Source organism: Dermacentor variabilis, chromosome 10, assembly GCF_050947875.1.
Source record: "Dermacentor variabilis isolate Ectoservices chromosome 10, ASM5094787v1, whole genome shotgun sequence".
NCBI classification, from domain to species: Eukaryota; Metazoa; Arthropoda; class Arachnida; order Ixodida; family Ixodidae; genus Dermacentor; species Dermacentor variabilis.
This window is the reverse complement of record NC_134577.1, coordinates 119,634,988-119,662,694: the sequence shown is the minus strand read 5'-3', so window position 1 is coordinate 119,662,694 and position 27,707 is coordinate 119,634,988. Positions and strand designations below refer to the sequence as shown.

Genomic DNA, 27,707 nt, shown 5'->3' with positions numbered 1-27,707 from the left:
GATCAGATTTCCGACGATCGCCGACCGTGTTCGCCGCTATCGTTGTGCTATAAGTGTAGCCTGTTTTTGTGGGCACAGGTTCGCCCAATGAAAGCTAGTTTTGTATTTCACCGTATTGCTTCTTCTTCACCGTCACTACCACGTGACAATATCAAATGGTTTTGCACAAGGCGACATATAGGTTCCATGAAGCTATTACATTCAATTATCCACTCATGCTGTCGACTATATGCTGATGATTACATCGCGTAGGCCAGTGGTCTTCCAACTAGACGTTGTCACACCCTCGACCTAAAGCCCTTCTTTGCGCGCACTAACATGTTCAAACACAGTTATATCCCGAAAGTTGTCGACTGCTGGGACGAGTTACCCAATTCTGTTCGTGAATTGCACTGTCTGCTTTTGTAGAAGCATTAGTGTGATAAGATTGCTGTCCCTTTTTTTTAATCTATTACGTTCAACTGTCTTTGTTTGTCTGTTGCGTTTGCTGTACTCCACTCCTGCAATAGCCCTGAATAGGGCTGCAGTATTTGAAAATAAAAAAAAAATTAAAATCTGGTGACGACCGCTTTCGTCGTGAGCGCGTCGTTAAGAACAGCGCGCTTCCTTGGCGCTGTTTCTACTCTTCGTCATGAGTTGCTGCAACTACGGTTGTCTTAATCGCTTGAGTGAAGGAAAAAGAGTTTTTTACGCTGCCTTCCAGCAACCACGATGCGAAGCGAAGAAAGATATGGATGCACCGGACGGGTCGCGCAAAATTTTACGGGCCGCTGTCGGCGCACGCTTGCGAGGTAAATAGGAGGTTTGTAATTAACACAGCGTAACACGATTCCCAAGCTTTAACACCACGCGATGTTACCCCGGGGCTAGGCCCGGGGTAACATAATTTTGGGGCTAGGCCAACTTGAATTTCGGGATGGACGAACGTAAATTTCGGGGTGGGCCAAATGATATTGGAATGTCGGCCAACTTTAATTTGAGCGTGAGCCAACTTGAAATTTCAGGGTTGCCTAAGTTAAAATTTCAGGGTTGTCCAACTTGAATTTGGGGTTGGATCAACTAAAATATGGGAGTGGGCCAATTTGAAGTTTGGGAGTGGGCACCTCAAATTTCCGGGCATGCTTACGCATACTGAGGTAACTGCAGTAGAATTTCTGCATGCTTTTTTATACAAGGAAAACGACTTGATACTCAAAGACAAGAATGTGCACTTTTTTAGCATGTGTGCAAAAGATACCGTGTCAATTAAACTGCTAGATTACCTGAGAAGCAAATCAGGTTTTACCGTGATAATACTATTACGGTACCATCGAGCGATGCTCAAGAGACGAGCCGAAGCGAGAACGATGAAGAAGTTGGTCGGTGCCCTTGGAACGAGCGAGTGTCTGAACAGCATTACAAAGAAGGACGTCTACCCGCTCCCACGTATAGACGACGGCCTCAGCTGCCTGCACGGTTCAAGCTATTTCTCGGTCTATTGATCTTCGTTCGTGATATTGACAGATTGCTGTTGACCATATGGACAGAGAAAAAACCACGTTCATCACACCTGATGGCCTATACCAATTTAAAGTAATGCCGTTTGGATTATGCAACGCCCCTGCCACCTTTGAGCGTATGATGGACTCCTTGCTCCAAGGTTTCAAATGGTCCACATGCCTCTGCTACCTCGACGACGTCATCGTCTTCTCGCCAACGTTCGACACTCACATTGAACGTCTCACAACTATACTTGATGTATTTCGAAAGGAGAAGCTGCAACTTAACTCGTCCAAATGTCGTTTTGGCCACCGACAAATTACTCTTCTGGGCCATCTCGTTGACGCTTCCGGAGTACAGCCTGATCCCGACAAAACTCGCGCTGTCCGAGAGTTTCCGGTTCCGAAGACAGCCGCAGACGTTCGAAGTTTTGTAGGGCTGTGCTCGTAGTTTCGTAGTTTTGTTCCAGATTTTGCGACAATTGCTAGGCCCCTAACTAATCTTTTGAAGAAAGGCGTACAATTTTCGTGGGGTACTGCAGAAGCCGCCGCCTTCTCTCGTCTCGTCACTCTTCTAACCTCACCACCCATTCTCGCCCACTTCGACCCTGATGCCCCTACAGAATTACTTACAGATGCCAGCGGTCATGGCACAGGTGCCGTCTTAGCCCAGCGTCACCGTGGCAAGGATCGTGTTATTGCTTATGGGAGCCGCCTCCTAGCACCATCGGAGGGCAACTATTCCATTACGGAACGCGAATGCCTTGCTGTTGTCTGGGCGGTTGCGAAGTTCCGTCCTTACCTTTACGGTCGCCTTTTTCCGTAGTCACTGACCATCATGCTCTCTGCTGGCTCTCATCGCTAAAAGATCCTACAGGTCGATTTAGTCGATGGGCTTTGAGGCTACAGGAATTTCATATTCCGTGGTGTACAAGTCTGGCCGCCTGCACCAAGACGTTCACAGTTTGTCGCGTTACCCTGTTGACGACTCTGACTCCTCCAATATTGCCAGTGCTTCTTGCGTATTCTCCGTATACCAGCTGCTTCATTTCGCCGACGAGCAACGCCGTGACGCCTACATTAGAACACTCATCGACCGTTTTGAACACTCTCCGGCCGACGCCCCACTACGCCTCTTCGTCCTCCGCGACAGTACTCTGTAGCGTCGTAACCTTCGTCCGGATGGCTCTGAGTTCCTACTTGTCATACTTAAACACCTCCGCTCAACCGTTCTAGAAGAGCTTCACGACGCACCAACGGCAGGACACCTCGGCGTATCTCGAACCTATGACCGTGTACGTCGCCGTTTGTTCTGGCCGGGCCTTGCCCGTTCGGTACGACGTTACGTTGCCGCTTGTCAACTTTGCCAACGACGCAAGAAGCTTTCCCAGCTCCCCGCTGGTTACCTGCAGCCGCTCGACATCCCCGCCGAGCCCTTGCATCGTGTCGGCTTGGACCTTCTCGGCCCATTTCCGGAATCTACATCACGAAATAAGTGGGTTGCAGTCGCGGCAGATTACGCGACCCGCTACGCTGTAACCCGCGCTCTTCCGACCAGTTGCGCAAGTGATGTTGCGGACTTCCTCCTACATGATATGATTTTGATGCATGGTGCTCCCCGTCAATTGCTTACAGACCGCGGCCGCACCTTTTTGGCCAAAGTCATTAACGACATCATGCGTGCCTGCTCAATACATCATAAATTTACCACCTCCTACCACCCCCAAACGAACGGCCTCACTGAGCGTTTGAACCGCACCATTACAGACATGCTATCCAAATACGTTTCAGACGACCACCGTGACTGGGACCCGGCTCTACCTTACATTACCTTTGCATACAACTCTTCCCGTCTCGACACTGCTGGCTTTCCCCCTTTTACCTCTTGTATGGCCGCGAACCGACGCTACCACTGGACACCGTGCTTCCGTCCGCCACAGCTTCAACTAGCGATTATGCCCGTGATGCAATCACCCATGCTGACCATGCTCGCCAACTTGCGCGCGCTCGTCTACATGTGTCTCAAGACAAGCAGAAACAACGCTACGACCTCCGTCACCGTGATGTCCATTTTGTGCCCGGCGCCCTCGTGTTGCTTTGGTCACCATTGCTTAAAGTCGGCCTTTGTGAAAAACTGCTTTCCTGTTACACAGGCCCATATCGCGTGATACGCAAAGTGACCGATGTCACCTATGAAATCGTTCTAGCCACGCCCATCACGTCCTCCGCTGTGACAACCAGTGACATTGTCCATGTTGCCCGACTCAAGCCCTACAACTCACCATGCACCTTGGATATTTAACAGCACCGTGATGGCGCTTTTGCCGCTGGGGGGTAATATTACGGTATCATCGAGCGATGCTCAAGAGACGAGCCGAAGCGAGAACGACGAAGAAGTTGGTCGGTGGCCTTGGCACAAGCGAGTGTCAGCCTGGCTGCCTGGCTCCAGTGTAAATAGCGTGTAAATAGCATCTTTCGTCTGTGTCCTTCCACACGCAACAATACTTTAGCAAAATCATTGTTCACAAGGATGGCTTGGTAGGCTGGTTGATAATGCACGTTAAAGGGTTAACAGCGCATATAGACGGGGACGCAGAGTGAGGAACAACAGGACAAATCGCTGATAAATCAGCGCTGTGTACCGTTGTTCAACTCTTCGGTTAGACTTTCAAAAACAACTACGTTATCCTCGCGCCAGAGTAACGACGAGACGACATCATAACTTAAACTTGATGCCCTACTTTGCGCGCATTATTATGACTAAATTCAGCTTTTTCCCTACTTCAATAGAAGAATGGAATTCCTTATACCAATCTATAGCTCATGCACATGCCGAAGTTTTGTATCCGCCTTCCAAGATGTATGTTCTTAGCACATTATCTTTATCGCTGTATGGTATTTCGCTCTGGATATTTCCCTCTGTTAACCCACTTCTGCTATAGCGCTTATTGCGCTGCAGTATCTATACACAAAAATAAAATAAATAAGTAACAGCACACATGATGATGTAGCATGCTTGGTTTATGCGTTCCCGAACAAAGATTTAAAGCCCAGAAACCACCGCTAAGTCGCAGCTTCTGATGCTCGAGCAGTCCACAGCCAGCCACTCGACAAGTGCGATTCACACTGTACGATATGCTATGATTACTAACCAAAACTGTTTCATTCGCAAGCGAAAACTGCATCCAACAAATAAGGCAGTCGCGCAATGTATCTGAAGATAACCGTTTGAAAGCTTTCAAAGCAAGCCACAGAACATATTCTAGAACAGCAATGCCCACGCTGTTACCATCGTCGGGCATGTTTATTCACTATTCCTTGCTGATAAACAACAGCTTAGAACTACAGGGAGAATGTTGTAATATGGGCACATTTGAAAAAATAATTTTGATTACACAATGAATCTGCGACGCTCATTGAAAGCTTAAACTCGCGCACGTGTATCCCACCTGGTACTCCGTTCGCCTCAACGCGAGCAAAAACTCTGACCGTGCCGACAGAAATCTCTTGAGTTTGTCTCAACGAGCCGTCAAGTTCGCCTAAGCCTGCATGGCGGTGTAAGCAGATAGCTCAAAGATGGCGCTAGTACCTAAAGAAGTTGCGGCACCCATGAAAAAGAATTGTCTGTACTCTTGATTGTAGCGGCGATTGTCTTCAGAAAAGCATCGTGTGAACTGAGCCACATGCGGCGCTGAGATGATGCTTCTCAGCGGCACGTACCTTGAGCACATAATACATCTGCAGGAGGCGGCACACCCCGACCACCGTGGGCGGCATCACGGGCACCACCAGGCTGTTGGAGCTGTCGAACTTGTGGCGCGTGTGCGGCTGGATCTGGTCGCCGCGGTACTCGAGCACTGTGTGCGTCGCCTCCTTGTTCACGCCCAGCACGCCACGGTCGATGAAGAACTCGACATGCTGTGCCGGCAGTCAAACAGCATCAGTCGCAAGGGCCATTACTAGCTACATGTAAAGGCACACCAATAGCTCGGAAAAAAAAAAGCTGGCTCTTTCAACTTCAACCAAAATCAGGCGCAAATCACCTTGACTCAACTTCGTTTTAAAGACAATTAGATGCGCCGTGATTCTATATACCTCACGCTCACTAAACTTACCCATTTAACCAGTTGTGGACGTGACTGCGTACGACGCGCGCATCAACTCATCATCAGCAGCAGCAGAACCAACTGATTTACGTTCACTGCAGGACAACCGCTTTTCCAAGCAAGTTCCAATTATCGATTTCTTACATAAGTACTGAAAGACGGGTGAGTTGAGGTGAGGTGAGTAATATTTATAGAGCAAAAGATAGAACGGACAAGAACGAAGGGGACACAAGCGCTCTGTGTGTTCACTTCGTTTTTGTCTCTTGCCTTTCTTTGGCGCTGTAGCTAATGTACCCCTGTTTTGCTACAACTGACGCCATCATTATTCTTATGCCTGCAAATTTCCTTCTTTCTACACACCAGCTAGTTCTAGCACCACCTAGCTATGGAGTATACAATACCCTTACTTCAGAGGAACATAAACCAATAACAGCCTTCACCTCCTTTGTGCTAATGGCCAAACTTTGAAACTTCAAAAAAGAAGAATCAAGCTGAAATCAACGCCCTAACATGGTTGCGTGGGCTACCGAGGCCGCATAATTGCTCTTCATGCATCTCTGTAGTGCAAAATATTACACCCGCCTTCTGCCGCCCTGGTCCTTTAATTATAATTGAGAAATTATTTGGAGGACAGTCGGTAGTTTTCCATGGAAACTGCTGAACGTACGCCATCACGCTATGCTGTTGACAAAGATTTTTCGTTCGTTCGAAAGGCAGGGACCCAGCGAGCCGGCAACGGCAAGCGCAGACCCGCGCCGAGTAACGGCGACTTCGTAGATGACATAGGCCCTCGTCGGGGCGCGCGAGCGCCCAACTGCAGGCACAAATAAAGTTGGCTCCAATCCAATCCAATCGTGCTGCTTTGTGAAAAGGCATCTCTCCCATGTAGTTCGGAACAGCGCACAACAAACATTTCATGCTGCGGAAAAATTGGTTTGTAGACTATCCTTGCTCTCACTTAGACAATGCACTTATGGACAAACTGACGAACACAAAAGTACACAAAAGCGAGCAGTGCTGAAATCACAAGTACTGAATGCTTGGCGAGTTGGTATTAAATATTCGCGAATAGCGCGATGAACGAGGGACGAGGAAGGAACACGACACGAGCGTGAACTAGCAACTGTAGTGCGGGGTCAAAAATACAAAAATATAACACAGCACAAACACACGTAAAACAACGATTCGCGACTAAATAGTCAACCTCTAACTTATACAGTACCACAACCGCGCAACGCGCACGTCATCAGACTTTTGAATAAGGAAAGTTTCCGAAATTTCCCGCAAAGTCTTACTCTGTGCCTCGACAGCACCTCAGTATCAGATAGCAACCGCTCGCATTCGCATTTTTTGCAATGTAGGCATAAATTAGACGGCGCTGCCCCTTCTCTACGGTTCATTAAGCCATTATTCAAACTCCGTCCTCTTTGGGCGATATGGCACCAGGACAAGGGAATGTGGTAGGATACACCCTTACCCCATGCATACAACCAACCTGTCACGGTGCTAATTTTACATTTAGCAAATAAGTTCTGCTGAATGCCGTCAAGTGGAGGACATATCATCAAAGGGAAAAAGCTTTACATTTGTGCGCGTTCTTGTGCGGCGCCTTGAAGCTTTTCCCAACTGCGGCGCAGAAATGGCCCAATTTATTGCCGAAAATACGACGTCTGCGCCAAATAAGATTTTTACCTTTTTCATGCGGCGAGATAAAGTGAGCAGGTACGGAATACAAACGACTCACTTTTCTTTATGGTAAGCCTTCCTGTCATTCCAGGCTTTCACTTTTAGCTTCCTGAGTATTCGTGCACTCAGTGAAGCCAATTTACTCTGTATAGTTAAGCTGCTGAAATATTTTAAGCTGTTTCGGAAAGGTTTCAGTCATTCAGTGCGGGCACGAATTGCATTTGAACGACAAACAAATGGGCAATACTGCTTTGACTACCTCAGAGTGACCAGAGCGGAAAGCTGCAATTGGTTTCACACACCTCGATCGGTGCCTGCAACCGACAAGTATGATTACCGCTTATCCCGATATTTAGAACCCAAACTGGATGCCCTGTCTTTTAGGTATGTCAAACGTTAAGTACGAACCGGAATCCTCTTCTTTAAATAGAATAACCACACTCACTCTATAGTAGCGACGAATCGATTCGCCTCAACAAAAACAAGATAATCGGACAACACAGCGCGTCCTTTTCAACACCCCACCTTCAAAGTGCACGATCGATCCTACGCAGCTCTATTTCACTAAGCACTGACGCAACGTGGGAACCAATACAAGTTCTACATGTTTCCGTATAACCGTCATCTTTGCATGCGACCAGAGGCGGACAACAGCTTCAGAAAGGCCCCCACAAACCGCCACACTTGTTTGGCAAAAACCACTCATCGTAATTTTGTACACAGACCAATCTCAAGAAAGTCTTATGTTCCAAATAGTAAAATAAATCATCAACGTCTATGATTTGCCTTCATCCGTGTATGACCCCTATCGACAGGAACTGGATAACCGACCAACGTTCTTCACACGGAAGGAATCCTCTATGCATAGTGGCGAGGTGTTTTTGTAAATACAGGTTTGAGACATAGAAACTAGAGCCAAAAAACACATCGGTCGATAGCGCACAGGACATAACGCTAGCGTTCTGTCCTGTGTGCCTGCAAATTATGCCTGCCCTGCGCGCTAGCGTCCTATGTGGACAGAACGCCAGCGTTCTGTCTTGTGCGCTCTCGTTCGATGTCCTTACGCGCTAGTTAATGATATCGAAAGTCTGCAGTATGCACCAACTAGCGCAATTGTTTTGTATCATCATCATCATCATCATCATCATCATCAGCCTGGTTACGCCCACTGCAGGGCAAAGGCCTCTCCCATACTTCTCCAACAACCCCGGTCATGTACTAATATTGTTTTGTATAGTTCTCGCATATGCTTTCTTACGGCACTGCAACTCACAGCTGCAGTTCCACACTGCTCGTGCTTGTCACCTTTAGTGCTCGTCTGTACGTCCACAATTACGATGTCTTATAGTATTTGAGGCCATGTTATATGTCATGGAGTAAGGAAAGCGTAGGAGAGACTCCGGCCTCCTTGGATGTGTTGGAGTGAGTCCCCTCTTATTTCTCGCAAAGAAGCACTGGAACTGGTGTTCCAAACGTTCCGATTACCACAGCAACCGCGCTCGTAAATCTGCCGCTGCTGCTCTCGGTTTCCTAAAACAGAGACAAGATTTTCCGCCAGCGTCTTTGTCGAAGCTCATTCTGTTAGCTAGACTAGCTGAGTTTGGATTGCGCGGAGTAAGCTTGACAGTTGTGTTTGTTTCTGTGAGTGTCAGCCAGCAACACAGGCACTAACGTAATCACGGCGTGGGTATTTGTCTTTTTCAACGTGCCACATAACAACACAGGGACGCGTCTGTTACACAAAAACTGTTCCAGAAATTTTGTAGGTTTTGTTCTGACCCGCGTTAACAGCGCACACTTCGGATGGCTCGCATATCTGCACAGTTCGCACCGTCTGCTCCAGCGATTTGATTGGAGGGGCGAACAGGGATGACACACCGACATGGCTGCGATTCCAGCTTCGAAAACGTGACGTCAGGGCCTCTCCAATTTTCTTTCTTTCTTCCATGCTATACGCGGAAGAAATCTGCACGTAAAAAACGCCGTAGTTTCGTCGGCTCATGCACGCGGCACTGTTCACCGCGAGGGCTAGAGGAGTAACGGAACAGAATTGTTTTTTTTTTTCATAACGCTTGCATTCGTATCCGCTGCTTCATTACTGGGTTTTCGTCAAATACATCCCGCTACACAGACGCAAGGGGTTCATGGGTTCTCGAATGAAAGTCGCCTGGAAACCGCCCATACCAATGATGCGAATGGCGCGATGGAGAACGCTGCAAGCGAGGCCCGGAGTGAGGGCACCGACAACGCAACTCATTTCTTGCAATAAAGTTTTTGCAAGTTTTGCAATTTCCCATTGTTAACACTGTGCTCGTCATCTTTGCTATGTTTTTGCCATGTATTATATGAATGCTTATCTAACGCTTCGGGGAGAACTTTGTTTTTCCTTCTTCTCAATTATTAAATTACATGTGTATGCCTTTGGTCTTTGAAAGCTTTTAATTTATTTGTATTTTGTATGTATAATCGAGTACGTGTTATTTGCCCCTGTATTTACGTTTGCCCCTCACCTCTGCAATGTAGAACTGTACTTTGAGGGTGTAATAAATAATATCAATAAATGATAATAAAGAAAACTGTTTTCTCTCTTACATTTAACCAACACGGAAACCTTCGAAGCAGCCTGCCGAATACTTGCGTGTCTGCCTCAAACTTCTCAAGAGGCCTTCCTTGTATAAGGACTATGGGTGATGCGGACGATTGAAATCTTGGTCTGCTAGCGTTATAACTATTTCACATGCGGCTAAAGATAAGAATCAATCCAGGCAAGGTATTAAAACGATACAATGCGATTTGGCATTCCGTGAAGCTGTTGACGGAATTTGACTGTCAGTCATTGAACAGGCTATACAGGTAACACTGCCGCAGTTTCTTGTCCTTTTTGGATTCCGTGCTGTGTCTCGAGAATAAACTGTAGGAAGAACATGTCCCGTGGAGTGCTTACACTGACGGCAGCACCAATCTATAGCAGCATACCATGCTCTCCTATATAAGCGTTTGTTTACTCAGCACTTCCCGACACCTAAAGGCCAACTGCAACGAAATTTCACATTGCCTATAATGCCTATAAATGATTAGCATGTACTACCAATGTAATCTTAGCAAAACTGCAGGGCTGCTAATTAGAAAGTTTTAGGGTGTTTACCATTCGGGTAAACGCAAGCGAACTGCGCACTTTACCAGGCGGATCAGCGGGGGCCCAAACGCGAACGGATGTCATGGTGCAGCCACCTGGTGGCGCACAGCTCCGCCAGACAAACGAAGAATATTGCAGTGACGAAGTATATTGTGCTTCGCTGCCGCTGTTAACTTATTGGCAGCAGCATAATCGTTTTGCCGCCGAAAATATCCACTAGCAGCAAAGTAAAACACAATTGCCTACTGCAACATTAGCAATGCCTGGTTAAGCTCTGTGCCACCAGGTGGCTGCACCGTGCAGGCAGTTCACGTTTGCACATCCGCTCATCCGGCAAAACGCGCAGTCCACTTGCCTTTCCAGAATACCGGAGACGCTAAAGCTCTGTTGTATAATTTTGGTATTACCAACTTTTACATAGCGCCTAAGCAGACGACGCGTGCACCTGGCAGTGAGCGATGCGCGAAAGTCCCAGAACCATACACGACTGCTAACCTCTGAGTTGCGCCTAGGCGCCCAAGCGCGTCCCTTGCTCAACATGGGTAAGTTGATGGTCGCCTCCCTCAGCGTGCTTTCTCCTTGTGCAGTGATTTGAGCTGTTGCAGGAATGCCGACGTGTTGCGTATACGTTGGGGGCTCGAACACGTACTCGAACATGAGCGATGACTGTGGAGTACACAACGATGCATAAAAGAAGGGCGAACACATCGTTCCTGTCCCAGCTTTCAAGACGCAAGAGTGAACCGCGCCGCAGCACGAAAGTGCGACGCAGATCAGCCAACGCTCACAAAGCATGTAAGCTGCTCTTCTCGAAGCTGCCCAATCTACGTTTCGCGAGAACAATGCAAGATGTGCTTGCCTAACGCTTTCTCCGGATGAATATAAGTATTGTAGGCCACGATGGCGCACAGCTGTTTGCAAGCTATAAATGGTTCAAAGGAGAACAGTAAGATTCATCTATAATACCTATCACAATATTGATTCGCATTCATCACTGATGACTAGTAAAAACATCCCACTTTTGGAACAGCACAGAGCTATCGCCTGGCTCAAGTTTCTTTTCTTGCTCCCCACTCGGCAGTTTACTATCGATGCCGGTAAATACCTTTCTCGCACTTTTCCCCGACCGGCCAGACAGATGTTTTAGGAAGAGTTGCGCCTAAGAAAGAACAAACACAGGGAAAAAACGACGTAGACGAAAAGAGCGCATTTGGCAAGTCCAACTAGCCCAGCCAAAAGTTATTCTAAACTATGAGACCAGACATAGTCATAATCACGACCTTGCATACATCGCACGAACTAACCTTCTCAAACACTCGTTTTTGCCGCGAACTATTACCGATTGGAACGCGCTCGCTTGAAATGTATTTTTTTCAGCAGGTGGCCTTCGTTACTTTGAAAGAGATGTATCATTTCGTTTAAACGTCGTTTTTGATAAGGCTATACTCTTGTCTACGTCGTGACAATTGATGAACTAACTTGTGCTTGCTTTCTTTTTGCACGCGTTCAAGTGATTCTACAAATTTGTGCAATGATGTTGCGATATGCTGTTGTGTGTTGCGATAGCAATTATGTGGATTCTCCAGGCACATTTTGCCGCGTTTCCTCACTGCAGCATTTGGATAGCGAGTTACCGCGGACATCAAGTGAGATGTGTTCATGTAGGCTTGTGCGCGCGTGACAGCATGCTTGTTAATTTAGCTACAATCGCGGAAATTCTGTGACTATGAAGGACAAGCTTCTCAGGAAAAGCGCGCCCAAATGAGCGCGCCCACTTCTGAAAAGAGCCCCGCGTTTTAATCACATTAGTGTAGGCAGGGGAAGAGAAAACAGAAACAGCTTATTGGCAACGGTTAAATTAGAACACACCACTGAGTGTAAAGGTTCACTTATTTTGCGGCTTTTCCATTCCGCGTCTGCGGAAACGCTAAACTTTCGCACGTGAAAGATGCATCAATTCAGCGTCTGTTCCGAATAACCAGAAGCACTGTCAACGCTGCCGGAGTACTTAGCGCGGTAATACGTGTGCGGCAGCCACGCGCATGTACTTTCCCTTCATTGCCACAGAAAGTTGTCCGAGAGTATAGTATGCCTATTCTTACAAGATTATACGGCCGATGAAACTACTACCTTTATTCGTATAGCAGTCAACTAATTTCCTTTCACAATCGATACTTTGACTTTCTAACGAAACTTAACTTTTTGTTCTCGCCAACGTAGTTGTAATCATGTTTGTTTGTCTATACTTGTCTGAGTGGCAAAGCTCACTACATTCTTTGGTATAGTTATAAAATTCTGTTCACTATGTACATATTTTTGCTCCTGCTTGGTCTTCGGACTGCCAGTATGTACTAAATAAAATATAAATGAACTCAGTCACCTTCAGCACTGAGCAAGGATGACCAGCGAAGCTGTGTATGTGGGCCCCTTAATAGCGAACTGCACCTTCACCGCGTGTCGGCCGGGTATTGCACTATCTTCAGCATCGACCCACGTATGGGGGAGTGCTTAACGCTTGCTTCACCTCCGCCACGGGTCGGCCCGGTATTGCACTGTCATGGGGATCGGTCCAGGAATAGGGAGTGCTTAACGCCTGTTTCATCACCGCCGCGGGTCGGTGTGGCATTGCACTATTCTTGGGATTGGCCCACGTATGGGGGAGTGCTTAGCGCTTGCTTCACCTCCGCCGCGGGTCGGCCCGGTATTGCACTGTCATGGGGATCGGTCCAGGAATAGGGAGTGCTTAACGCCTGTTTCACCACCGCCGCGGGTCGGTGTGGAATCGCACTATTCTTGGGATTGGCCCACGTATGGGGGAGTGCTTAGCGCTTGCTTCACCTCCGCCGCGGGTCGGCCCCGTATTGCACTGTCATGGGGATCGGTCCAGGAATAGGGAGTGCTTAACGCCTGTTTCACCACCGCCGCGGGTCGGTGTGGCATTGCACTATTCTTGGGATTGGCCCACGTATGGGGGAGTGCTTAGCGCTTGCTTCACCTCCGCCGCGGGTCGGCCCAGTATTGCACTGTCATGGGGATCGGTCCAGGAATAGGAAGTGCTTAACGCCTGTTTCACCACCGCCGCGGGTCGGTGTGGCATTGCACTATTCTTGGGATTGGCCCACGTATGGGGGAGTGCTTAGCGCTTGCTTCACCTCCGCCGCGGGTCGGCCCCGTATTGCACTGTCATGGGGATCGGTCCAGGAATAGGGAGTGCTTAACGCCTGTTTCATCACCGCCGCGGGTCGGTGTGGCATTGCACTATTCTTGGGATTGGCCCACGTATGGGGGAGTGCTTAGCGCTTGCTTCACCTCCGCCGCGGGTCGGCCCGGTATTGCACTGTCATGGGGATCGGTCCAGGAATAGGGAGTGCTTAACGCCTGTTTCACCACCGCCGCGGGTCGGTGTGGCATTGCACTATTCTTGGGATTGGCCCACGTATGGGGGAGTGCTTAGCGCTTGCTTCACCTCCGCCGCGGGTCGGCCCAGTATTGCACTGTCATGGGGATCGGTCCAGGAATAGGAAGTGCTTAACGCCTGTTTCACCACCGCCGCGGGTCGGTGTGGCATTGCACTATTCTTGGGATTGGCCCACGTATGGGGGAGTGCTTAGCGCTTGCTTCACCTCCGCCGCGGGTCGGCCCCGTATTGCACTGTCATGGGGATCGGTCCAGGAATAGGGAGTGCTTAACGCCTGTTTCATCACCGCCGCGGGTCGGTGTGGCATTGCACTATTCTTGGGATTGGCCCACGTATGGGGGAGTGCTTAGCGCTTGCTTCACCTCCGCCGCGGGTCGGCCCGGTATTGCACTGTCATGGGGATCGGTCCAGGAATAGGGAGTGCTTAACGCCTGTTTCACCACCGCCGCGGGTCGGTGTGGCATTGCACTATTCTTGGGATTGGCCCACGTATGGGGGAGTGCTTAGCGCTTGCTTCACCTCCGCCGCGGGTCGGCCCGGTATTGCACTGTCATGGGGATCGGTCCAGGAATAGGGAGTGCTTAACGCCTGTTTCACCACCGCCGCTGGTCGGTGTGGCATTGCACTATTCTTGGGATTGGCCCACGTATGGGGGAGTGCTTAGCGCTTGCTTCACCTCCGCCGCGGGTCGGCCCGGTATTGCACTGTCATGGGGATCGGTCCAGGAATAGGGAGTGCTTAACGCCTGTTTCACCACCGCCGCGGGTCGGTGTGGCATTGCACTATTCTTGGGATTGGCCCACGTATGGGGGAGTGCTTAGCGCTTGCTTCACCTCCGCCGCGGGTCGGCCCGGTATTGCACTGTCATGGGGATCGGTCCAGGAATAGGGAGTGCTTAACGCCTGTTTCACCACCGCCGCGGGTCGATGTGGCATTGCACTATTCTTGGGATTGGCCCACGTATGGGGGAGTGCTTAGCGCTTGCGTCACCTCCGCCGCGGGTCGGCCCGGTATTACACTGTCATGGGGATCGGTCCAGGAATAGGGAGTGCTTAACGCCTGTTTCACCACCGCCGCGGGTCGGTGTGGCATTGCACTATTCTTGGGATCGGCCCACGTATGGGGAGTGCTTAACGCCTGCTTCACCTGAGCTGCGTGTCGGTGCGGCATTGTACTATTCTTGGGATCGGTCACACGTATGGGGAGTGCTTAAGGCCGCGAGTAGGCCTGGTATTGCACTATTCTTGGGATCGCCCAACGTATGAGGAGTTCTTAACGCATGCTGCACCTGCGCCGCGGGTCGGTGCGGAATGGCACTATTCTTGAGATCTGCCCACGCATGAGGAGCTCTTAACGCCTGCTTCACCTTCACCGCAAGTCGGCCTGGTATTGCACTATTCTTGGGATCGACCCACGTATGGGGAGTGCTTAACGCCTGCTTAACCTGCGCCGCGGGTCGGCCCGGTATTGAACTATTTTCGGCATCGGTTCATGTAAGGGGAGTGCTTAACGTATGCTTCGCCTGCGCCGCGGGTCGGTGCGGCGTTACACTATTCTTGGGATCGGCCCACGTATGAGGAGTTCTTAACGCCGCGAGTCGGCCTGGTATTGCACTATTCTTGGGATCGGACCACGCATGGGGAGTACTTAACGCCACGAGTCGGCCTGGTATTGCACTATTATTGGGATCGGCCCAAGTATGGGGAGTGCTTAACGCCTGCTTCTCCTGCGCCGCGTGTAGGCCTGGTATTGAACTATTTTCGGCATCGGTTCATGTAAGGGGAGTGCTTAACGTATGCTTCGCCTGCGCCGCGGGTCGGTGCGGCATTACACTATTCTTGGGATCGGCCCACGTATGAGGAGTTCTTAACGCCGCGAGTAGGCCTGGTATTGCACTATTCTTGGGATCGGACCACGCATGGGGAGTACTTAACGCCACGAGTCGGCCTGGTATTGCACTATTATTGGGATCGGCCAAAGTATGGAGAGTGCTTAACGCCTGCTTCTCCTGCGCCGCGTGTAGGCCTGGTATTGAACTATCTTATGCATCGGTCCACGTATGAGGAGTTCTTCACGCCTGCTTCGCCTTCGCCGCGGGTCGGCCTAGTATTGCACTATTCTTGGGATCGGCCCAGGTATAGGGGGTGCTTAACACCTGATCAACTTCCGCCGATTGCGCGTCCACGTCGGGCAAATCCAGGCCCTGAGAGCGAGACGCGCAAGCAAAGCGTCAGCAGAGGGAAGCCGCTACCGCCGAGGGTCGAGGACGGGAAGCGCAGGCCAAGTGCCGGTGGAGGCAAGCCAACGCCCACTTACAAGAAATAGAAACCCGAGCCAACGCCCGCAGAGGCAAGCTGACCCCCAACTTCGGGAGTAAGAGGCCGAGCAGAGACTTCGACGCAGGGAGACTCCTCTCACGGAGGGTGCCGATGGAAGGTTCAAGAAAGAATTTCTCCACCATGAATGCGGCCACAGCTGCAAGGTTTGTGATAGACTGTGGTTTGATGACAACCTCACGCAACTGAAGAGTGCGCGCAATCTGGAGCCGAAGCTTGAGTCTAGCAAGATGAAGACAACGAGACAAAGGACTTTCATGAAAATCACGCTAGACATGAGTTCGAACATGAGGAAATCGACCAACAGCTTTGCTGTTTTGACAGCTTTCACTTCGTGCAACAGGTTTTACTTCTTTTCGCTCAATGGGCCATTTGACGTTTTCACGCCAGAAAGCTTGGAAATGTGGGCCTTTCACGAAAGTGGGGGGCGCGCAGTCCCAAACCGCTGGCTGTCACTAGGGGCAAAATCAAGAAACTATCATGCGACGCACGTGCAAAGCATTTCAAAGAGCTACATGGCTTAATCACGAATAGCGAGAAAAACCGACAGTGGCCTAATAGAACATACGGTTGCTTTGCTCGAAGCCAGAGGTCCGATTCCGCCGTTTACCACGCATTCATTTGTATTGAAGAGGTCCTAGCCGAGACAAGAACAAGAAAAAAAAAAAGCTCAGCAATATTAAGTTCAACATTCAGCATACACAGATGCACAAACAGATCCGTCTAGAAATTCCGAAGCGCAGCACGTAGAGAAAAGCAACAAGTAGCCTTGTGCCATGTCTATATATATCAGGGACGTATGCATTGCTCGCGTATGTCGCAGATAAACATTTTGCAATGTATTAGTCTTTGCTACAGATCAAATAAAATTACAGGCGCCTTTTCATAAGGGCAGAGCAAGGACTGATTAAAGTAAAACACGTTGTGGGGCTAGCTGGTGCATAGCTTTCAATAGGTGAAGCGCCAATAGTGACGGTCCACAAGAAGGAATACAGTCAGGACAAGGCGCTAACTAGCCCCACAACGTGTTTTACTGCAACGTGTTTTACTGAAATTACTGCAAAGAATTGCAAGTAGCGCCTTGTTCTGTCTGTATTCCTTCTTGTGTGGCGTCACTATTGGCGCTTCACCTATTGAAAGACTGATTAAATTTCGGTTGACCGGTTTCAGAGACAGTACTTTGGTAGAAATTTTGGCGAAATTGCTTGTTCTTTGAACGAGCCGTCGTGGGATTCGCATAATTTTGCTCACAGCTTAGACCCTAAACGCATTTACCGCATGCTTGCCAGCCTTGCACTTCAAGCTAAAGGAAAGCTCACACCAATCAGCACAAGAAAAGCACATTTCTTTAGTTTAAGCGCTCCAAAACCTCAGTGTGTATTACACATTCGCGTTTCAGCAAAACGATCTATTAGCTATAGAGGAGAGGCGCAAATCAGCGCATACACAGACGAGGTAGGCGAGACGTCTGTGTGCGTGCCAAGTTGCGCCCCTCTTTTCATAACCCTGTTTCACCAAGTAGCCCAACAAGAAGTACTCTCACGTCGAACAAACTGCTTTTATGAACAGGTGTCAACTCTCGGTTGTCCTTGAAGTATACACCTACCTGTACGAGCTTGAGCTTGAGCCGCACTTCTTCCTCGCTTTGGTTGTCGATGTCGGCCTTGAGACGCAAACTCTCGCCGCAGCAGTAGGCAGACCGTTCGAGGGCGCTACGCAAGCTGACTACGCCCCTCTGGCAGCAGAGGCAGCACACGGCGCGCTTGTCCTGGCCGACCAACGGTTTCTGCGAAACAGAGGCATATCACGAGTGCAGACACAGCCAATCAGAGAAGAGCGGCGGGTGCTCACGAGATACTGCTCGTCCATGCAGTCGATGTGTGGCCCGATGATGGTGAAATACTTCATGCCCTGCGGTGGTGACGCGTACGGGATGTCCATGGTGACCTTGACGTAATAGCGCACTGTGCAGGGCCGTGACTCGAACGAGCATGGCAGATTGCTCTCGGGCAGCTGGAACCGGAATGCGAAAGCGTGCTGGCCCCGGGGCAGTATGGGAAGGCTGCCATCACTTTTTTCTGCATAGAGGTCACGACGACTGTTAACAAGGGCACGTTCTGACGTCAGCTTAGCGGTGTGAGAACGCCTCTTTCTGACATGACATGCCCGTCAACGCACGTAATTCCGGATGATGACATCTAGGTGTCTCTCAAAAACATGCGTTTTCTACTCAGGGTCGCCTTAATAAGCAACAGGTGTGTGCAGGAAGATTAACTCACAAAAAACAGCTATAGTTCTTTTTTAGACAGATATTCAAAGATAAGAAGAGAAGCATTGCCCATGTCGTGTTTATCAGTAGTTGTTACAGGGCAAGTTGGTGCGAATGAATGCGCAAAAAGTACAGCGTTCTTTTTTTTCACGACCCAATGAAATGAGAATACAATGCCCTCGTAGTGCGTGTGATGACAAGCAAGGATGCAAATAGAAACATTCCAAGCCCTGTGTGCCCTGCGCCAAATAGGGGTGATTAGAAAATTCCCCTCAGAAGGAGGCGCAGTCGCAACAGAGGCTATTGTGAGCAGCACGGATCTACTAGAGCAGATGACAAATATTTGCCCCCGCGACACGACAATTATTGCGATCCACTGACTTTCCTTTCACGCCTCCAGTCGTCTTGGTCGGATCGAGAGCTCCAAATAAATCAGCTTCCCCCCACCCCTAAAAAAAAAAAACGAAGAGGCCACCACTTATCAACTCCGACCAGCCGCTTTGCAATATATTCGTCGGGCGGTGCTCCTTACGCTTAACGGGGCGGCTTATCCATGGAAACCTGTGGTCTCCTGCAAATACTAAGGCATCTCAATGCGCACCGCATTTTGTGACAGGATGAAGACTGCCTACCTCCCGCAATCAAAACAAAAACACGGCCGTTGAATTTTGTCACTCGACATGTATCAGCGCATAGCTCCGAACAAGAAACAGATCCGCCAAATAGGTAGCACTGGATGGCGTTGGTAGGTTGAGCAAATTGTAGTCGCGCACGTTTTGTGGCCACATTTATTTATTCGCTAGTTCATACTAGGAAAAACGAAACCATTGATAATTTACGACTAGGACACATTTCAGTGTGCCTTTCTTTTCTGAAATTCTTGCAGCACAAATTTAAGAATTGTTTTAAAACAACACGACAACGTTTTCTTCACGTGCATATATCCTGCAGCTTGCCTGCACACAGTTCCCGCTAATTGCGTAGTTTCACAGTTGACTGGTCAGAAATGGCCCCAATATATTTTCTTTTTGTTTTCCATCTCCACACCAGCACCTAAAGAGGCTGCTTGTGGCCGGAGTTGGAAGGCTGTAGCAGGCAGAGGGCCCCTTCCGACAAAGTGATGACGCAGAGATGCAAAAGCGGTAGCTCTCCGTGCTGCAAAATAACGCCTTTTGAAAGCCTCGTCACAAGGAGGAATTACGCAGGCCGTATGGCCAGTGCTATCAAAGCATTGAAACTGGAGAGGCTGAACAACTATTCTGCACTCTGTTCAAGGCAGCTAGAAAACTATGAGGCATTTCTGAACCTCTCAGCCTCTGCGCCGCGGCTCAGTTCCTAATTATGACTTGCGTAGACCTAAACGTGAGGAAGCACTCACCTTTTCCCCATATGACGGCCCGGTCGTCGATGAAGACCTGGTCGTCTTTCACCGTCCGCCGGTCGCCGCTAACCACCACCTTCCACTCGGCGTGTGCCTTGCCCCTGAGCATTACCCGGATGGCTGTGAGAAAGAGCAAGCACATTGTCAACATGCCATCCATTTGAAAATGTGCAACTCCTTCTATGCAGTGCGCTAGTATACGCATAACTGGTAGAACAACTGGAGCAGTTTACGTCAAACTTGCCACCAAGTCTGTAGGATAACGGGGTTTTCATGAGACCAAACTCATGTATATAAACAGCAAACACCAGGCCCCATAGCAAACTTTCGTTAAACGCTGGAAGCAACGTAGCCTCTAAAGAGAAAGCTATATATATATATATATATATATATATATATATATATATATATATATATATATGCAGTTGAAATGAAATAGACGCATTAGGGGGTACAAATTCCGATGGAGGTCCTATAACACATGGCTAAACGAAGACCTCCTGTTAGGAATTAAGTGGACATGGATTCAAGGATTGGCAAGAAAATAGCATTAGGCAATTCGCTGTAACAATGGAAACACGGCAAATATACTTGAGAAATATACACCATAAGAATATAAGCACAGCGAATAATGTAGCTAAGGAGTGTTCTGTTGCGATAATTGTTCAAATTATTGCAAGAATAGCAGAGATAGAAAAAAGTCGCAGTTTCGCCCGAAAGCCTAAGAATCGATTGCGAGAGCAAATTACCGGGCAGCTGTACGAAGTAACGATAGTAGATTTATAGGCCACATAAACTTGTAAACGTGGGTATACTAACTAAATAACCAGCATGGTGTCACACACGCACAAGTAAACCTGAACACACCTCACGCGATGACCGCGCGAACTCATTGTCAGAACGCCGGAGTGAGGAAGCGTGGCAGCTGCAGTGAGCGAACTCGGCTTCTTGCTGCGTCTTGCATCAACGCGAAATAAGCCGTGAAAATACCGCGCGCGGCGGACTGTGCCCCCGTCGCAGATAGCTTTCAAGATACAGCGGCCCGGGCGGGCACGCGCGGCCACCCGGAGTGGAACGCGCACCCCTTCTTTACCCTCCGCCCAGAGCCTTGCGCGCCACGGAAGACGGCGCGCTTCATCCTGGCTTTCCTCCCTCTCGTGCACGAGATGGAGCCACGATCGCCGTCTCACCCTCGTACGCTTTGACTCGCGCATACAGCATGCCACGTGGCGAAGACTTTTCCGCCCTTGGACTTTATTGGAAACTCACGGCGACGGCAGAAATGCGCTTGGAGTATAATTGGTACTATTAGTAAGTAAACTAATTAGTGAGTATAATTGATATCGCGATACTATTTGAAGTGCAGTAAACCCATGATTTCAGAAGGCAAGCGTCATCGCCTACATATATACTCTCTCCACTTGCCGCTGCCTAGTCTCCGCAAGCAAAATTCCTTCCCTGCGGCCTTCCATACCGGAGCCGGAGTATCGCGTGACGGGTATGTCACGGCCGCCGCGTTGTTTTTTTCCTCTCGGCCTTTTTCCTGTTTCGCGCACTTCCGATGATGGTGTCACGCGCCAGCTGTTGAGTTTCTCTCGTTTCACGCAGTGCACGATTTTGTGCGTTCTGCACGAGAACACCTGATTTGCGGTATTAGCCTGTGCAACAGTTACCAGTACTGCGGCAGCACCAGCAGAAGCAAGAACGATCACGCTATGAAATGCGGTAGAAAATGGCGGATAGTTCCGTTTACCGAAAATGCGACTGCACGACGTGCGAATAAGCAGACGAAACGGAAGTAAGCCCCTCTTGCTAGGGCACGCAGCAAAACAAAGGCACGCAGACATTCGGTTTCTGGGTTTTAGTATTTCTCTAAACTTTGAGTCGTCTATTGAAGACCAGATCAAACAAATAACTGATGTCGCCTTGAATAATTACCGAAAGCACGTGTCACTGAGTGACGACAGACGAACGAAAGTTAGGTAGGCGCACTTGTGCGACTGACGTTGGCTCTCTGGCTGGCAGCACGGCCCCAACGAGGAGGGCGCACGGCGCTTGCTTTCAAATTTCACCCCTTTTTGCGACGCGTACCGTTGTAATGCTTCGCAGACGCGTATTTACAATTGCTAGTAGGTACAGCGAGGCGTGGCTCTTGCGGAGGCGACGGACGTTTGACCGCATGCGAGAGTAAGAGCGGGTGCGAGAGAGAAATGTGGGGACTCGAGACGCAACAAAGTGCGACTATCGAAGGCGATTACTCTTTAAATGCTGTTTTGCTACTGCACTAGTATGGCTACAAGATTGACAATGCTGACGTCGACTTCAACTTCCCCGTCAGCGTACTCGTCGAGGTAGGCCAAAACTGGCACTGAAGCTAGCGTTTGTTGCAGCTTATTGAAACTAGTCGCTTGTTCTATACATTTTCACGTAGTACTGACGGGGAATAATACAGCGACAACAGTGTGAATGACGAAACTAGCCTTTTATTGGGCGAACACCTGCCTACAAAAGCAAGTTACACTCAAAGCACAGTGATAGCGGCGAACACGGTCAGCGATTGTCGAAATCTGATCGGCCGGTCAAGCGCATCGGCTTTTATACATGAGCCATCGAAGTTTCCAGAGTAATCGCTGGTTCCCACGTGCCATCCAGAAAGTACGACACAATTCGCGTCGCGCATACAATCAGATTACACAAGGTTCAGTGGCAACAGACACCGGATAGAACCGGTTAGAACTATCGATGACATTCGAGAAATTTCCGATACATGCGGGAGCGTCCTGTGCTGAGCGATAACTAAGTTGTGAGTGGGTGAAATGGCGTCCCCGAGAAAAGGATAAAAAGCATCGTCCTAATCCTACGAAAACTAGCGCAAGAAACTAAAGCACACGCAGTGAAGAGAAATAACAAACAAACGAGAAACAAAATCGCAGAGTTAGCGTTGGTACAAGGCTTAAAGGGAAGCTGAAGAGTCTGTCGAATTCAATAGGACGCTCATATACTGATGCGGGAACCTTATAAACCATGAAGGTAAAATTTGGGGGGGGGGGGGGATTTTTCACTTAGCAGCGACGCAATCGTCGGTTAAAATTGCGCTGTAGCTCCGCCCCCCGTCGAGCGCCGCGCGCTGCTGCTGACGCTGACGATGCGAGCGGAGACCGGAAACCGCGGCTTAGTGGCGTCAACACTGGTGTTCCGCTCCTTCGCAGTCTCCGCGACCGTGCCTGACCGGGCTTATTTCTGCGTGCGCGCCGTCCTAATCTGCTTCGCTCGACCCTACATTCCTTTATTTGTGTGTATATAGGAGTGGTAGTTGACGTGCGCAGCATCAATTGAACTTGTAGGCCGATCATGCCGGCGTTCTGTGCAGTCTACGCTTGCACGAACACCAGCGGCCGCGACGATGTTCCGATGTTCCATTAGTTCCTGCAAGAGAAGAAGCTTTCAGCTAAGTGGGAGGCTGCTGTGAAGCAAAACAACTTCAAGCGCTCAAGAACAAGTGTTGTGCTCTAACCACTTGCGTGACGATTACTACCGGAGTTTATCAATAACGCGTGCTTTGGGTTCTCCTAAAAAAAATATTTAGCACGGTGAACGGAAGGTGCATGTTTATCGCCCACCCTTGACGGAGGTTTCATCGCCAAGCGCCGCGAATTTTCTATTCGCACGTGTGTTGTGAAACAGCCTGCATGCAGCTACCATAACGCAGTGCAAGCGTAAAGTTTGCATGTGTTGGAAAGCCTGCTCACGCCAAGACGCTGCACTCCCCCTTCTCTCGCACACATAAGAAACCGACCATCTCATGTAGCCGGCGGAATTCGCCGGTTACGAGTAGCGTGCGGATGGCGCGCTGATGAGGGTTCTATACTACACGTGCTACAACAGCCGGTAAACTTTTCCCACGTTTAAACCGTCTGTGTAGATTGCCGACAGCTTTGGGGCAGCGCACAAATGCTGAAGATCGCATCACCGCTTACGTTCTACGAGGAGGCATGCAGGAACATAACACTACAGTTGTTTGCCCGCAAACGTACTCACTGGAACGCTGAATGCAGCTTAGCAAAAAACATACTCGCCAAAGAACATTTCCAACACAAGGAGATGCTAACACTTCGCCTTCGCCTTCGCCTTCGTTCGCGTGGAAAGCAGTGCTTGCACCAGCATTTTTTGCTTCTTGGAGAGGCCTGACGTCACTCTTTTTGAAACGAAAGAGAAGCCGGAAGTTGGCATTGCTCATGACATTGCTCCGCCTATCGGGCCAGCTTTCCTCTCTTGTTTACATTTCTCGCGAAACTACGCCGCGCTGCGCACAACCGTGCTGCTCGGACCCGCGCGCTCCGCAGCAATACTAAACAATCGTTAGCACGTTAGCATGACTCCGCCAAAGAGGGCAAAATTTCCCGCGGATATTCCTTCGTCCATTGCCATTGCCGTGGCGCGGTACATTGCGTACAGCGTTGCATGCGCGTTCATTTCACGAACTTTAGTTCCTGCTGTCCCACCTGGCCACAGCAACATCCGGTAGAGCACGGTCCAGATGACGCAGCGCAACAAAACACGGAGACCAACGCAAAACTGCCCGCACGGAGCCTTTGCCACGGTACGAAACCTACGGAGCAACCCGTGTGAGCGCACAGAACAATAACAAAGCCGCCATTGTGGCCCGAAAGGCGTGGCCACTACAGCAAATAAATAAAGAAACAGCAAGAAAAGGAGAACCTACTACGTCATTTCCTCCACACTTTTCTCCTAGCGCGCAGAGGGGGTAGGGCCTCTCCTCAGTTTCCTTCCTCCTTGTAGAGAAAGGATACAACATGAGCGGACACTCCCACAGAGGCCAGTGGCCGAATTGACTGCAGCGCACCAAGCGCCAACATGGATACCTGAACCACACTTCCCATTTTGGTTTCGGGCGCACGCGCTTTGAATGCTAGCTGGAACGCGTTACGCCGATGGCGCCGATCGCCGCGGCATTTTTTTCCTTCTACTGCATACCCGCGCGCGGTTTTGGTGCGGAATAACTTTCTTATTAAGTAAAGATGATTATGTGGTACCTGTGATTGCGTAAAGACGCAAGATGCCTTGTGGAATGAGGAAATGTTTATTTTACTCTAGATAACTTCCCGTTCCGGGCTTTTTGTGTCATCATCCAACGCTGTGGCACGAGGCAAGCAACAATACTACGCGTCCGAAGCTCCACTGGATTACGCAGCTGAGAAAGATTAAATTACGTGCGTGTGTCACTTTCGTATTAACAACTTGTAGGAATAATGCGTATAGAGGCGAAACGTGGGAAAGTGGTGAATGGTCGGCATTACAAAAAAGAGCAATTCGCTTTTACATACATCGCGTATAAAATGCCCGACTCAACCCAAACAATCCCACACATATCACGAAAACATCCGATTTTCTAGCATTCCCCCATTCGCGGGCCTTTTGCCCTGCACTTTAAGAGCACAGATAAACGAGAGACTCCGCGTTTCCAAAAGAACTTGGCTTCAACCGACACGATAGTACGCGACGTAAACACAAGTGTGGTCACAACGCAGTCACAGCGCAGTCACAGCGCAGTCACAGCGCAAACACACCATGCTGGACACTCGCAGAATTCCTTCTACTCGCACTTAAGACAAAAGGTTGGGTCCAAAGCCTGTTTTCAGTTGCCCACAAGGCAGAATTTTGAAGTTACAAGTTTCTTGCGTTTGAGCTCCTCGGCGTTATATTTCGCGCGTTCTGCCGGCGCAAGCAACGTATACTCCCGTGTTATCACGCTTGGCAATCACTCGTCGTGTTTTCTACAAGCGTGAGTAGCGAAAGAAGGTATACGTCGCTGCGAGGCCATTAGAAGCGCCACAAATTTGTCTCACCAAGAATCAGTACACGCCCAATCAACTTTGTCACCACGGCCGAGATGCTTCTCGCTGCGTCAAGACAGGTGCAGCGAGTTTGCCTCAAAATTATCCCAAAATGTAACGAAATTAATTAAAATCATATTGCTGGTCAGAGAAAGTGTCACGAAATCGTACCAGTAAGATTCAGTAAACGCGAAAAAACTGTATCACATGGCCGAGCTGCTTTTCGCTAACTGCGTCACAACACCAGGTACGGCGAACGCACCCAGAAACTATCGAAATTAGTTACCATTATGTGAGATTCACAGAAAGCCTCGCAAACATCTCACAGTACAAGTCATTAACTCAAATTAACTGCGACAGCACCACAGATGTTTTTCGCTAACTGCATCACAAGTCTTGGTTCCGTGCCATAAGCGTCACAGACTGTCGAAGAAAATTTCTCACCTTACCGTAGTCCAATAGTGCCGTTGCGCCGTGTAGAAATGCAGCAGGAATGCAAGAATACGCCGCGAGCCCGAAAAGTCGGGCTAAATCCAGAAAAAAAATAGAACAGGCAGACATGTCGCCGGAAAGGCCAACGCTTACATGCGCAGCCTGTCTCGCTCGTTTCGGTAGCGTGCCTGACGAATGACGCATGCATCTGGCGCGCCATTAGATTAAAAAAAATTAAATTATGGAATTTTACGTGCCAAAACCACTTTCTGATTATGAGGCACGCCGTAGTGGGGGACTCCGGAGATTTCGACCACCTGGAGTACTTTAACGTGCACCTAAATTAAGCACACGGGTGTTTTCGCATTTCGCCCTTATCGAAATGCGGCCGCCGTGGCCGGGATTCGATCCCGCGACCTCGTGCTCAACAGCCCAAGCCATTAGATTTAGTTCAGGGGACTCAAGAGGCTTGCGTACGCATGAACTAGGGATAACTGTACTGGGCATGCGTAGACCGCTACGTCTACTTGCGTCATTGGATTGTTGGGGCGGCCGAAAACATCGCTGTCCCTAACTTTATGGTCCCTAGAATATCGACTAGTCTGCCTACCGCCGATGGTAGCGAGGACTCTTTTCGAATGACAGTTACGGTGGCGCTGCGAGCAGTCCCCATGGTGAATGTAGGTCACATGAATGCCCACATACAGGATTTAGATGGCTATACCTATTACAACGGGAAGTAATGCTAGACCTTTGTGAGCAACACAACCTCACTATCGTGAATGCAGGGCTTAAGTGTGAAGGGCCTATCACGCGGCAAGTCGGAAATCGTCAATTGACCATTGATTACTGTCTGATGAAATAAGGAATTCATGATAAATTGAGAGAAATGGTCATTGACGAGGAAGAGTATAGCAGCATAGGAAGTAACGATAACAACAGCAGTTTGAAAATGGGATATGTATTCGGAAAGAGACCAAGGAGTGCAAAATTGACAGTCCAAATTTGAACGCTGAACAAATAACAAACATCCTCACTAGGGTAGAGGAAGAACTTGGCAAACTGCCGAGTAAGGAGTGGGAAATAGTGAGCTTCTAAGTGTAATAACGCCAGAAATACGGAAAGCGAAAAAGCATGTTCGCTGGAAAGGAAAAAAAAAACGAAAAGCTCGTGGAACAGGGAGGTACGAGAAGCCAATCGCCGAACGACAGAAACCATACCGACAGCACAGGCAGGCAAAGAAGGCGCAGTTGCCGCAGGATGAAGTAGCAGGTAAATGGGAAATATATCGGCAGAAAAAGCCAATGGTTCAAGTACAGGTGCAAGCAAAGTTAAAAGGTGAAAGTGAACGTTGGTTGTCAGAAACACGTGAGAAAAAGAAGGCCGCCCCTAGAATATTATGTAACCACATAAAATTATTCGGCAGGAAGTCAACAAAAACACAACAACATATCCTCGACGAAAATGGAAACAAACTGGAAGGGGAAGCGGCAATAAATTCTATCCAAAAAATAACAGCCGAATCTTTCCAAGGCAATGACAAGGTTGTATTTGAAGAAAAAGAAAGAGCATGAAAGAGAACCAGGTGGAAAAGGAGCTGGTGCTGACAA

General features: G+C 49.2%; 1 protein-coding gene across 2 annotated transcripts in view; it reads right to left on the bottom strand.

Annotated features, from left to right (window-relative positions):
* LOC142560923 (arrestin domain-containing protein 3-like) overlaps positions 1–27,707 on the bottom strand; it is a 273,574-nt gene that overhangs the window by 42,169 nt on the left and 203,698 nt on the right. For both annotated transcript variants that reach the window (XM_075673346.1, XM_075673345.1), the window contains exons 3-6: positions 19,808–19,930; positions 18,012–18,238; positions 17,767–17,946; positions 5,199–5,396 (exon numbers count right to left, since the gene is read on the bottom strand). In XM_075673346.1, the coding sequence (XP_075529461.1) occupies positions 5,199–5,396; positions 17,767–17,946; positions 18,012–18,238; positions 19,808–19,930 (728 nt within the window). The remainder of the gene's footprint in view (positions 1–5,198; positions 5,397–17,766; positions 17,947–18,011; positions 18,239–19,807; positions 19,931–27,707) is intronic.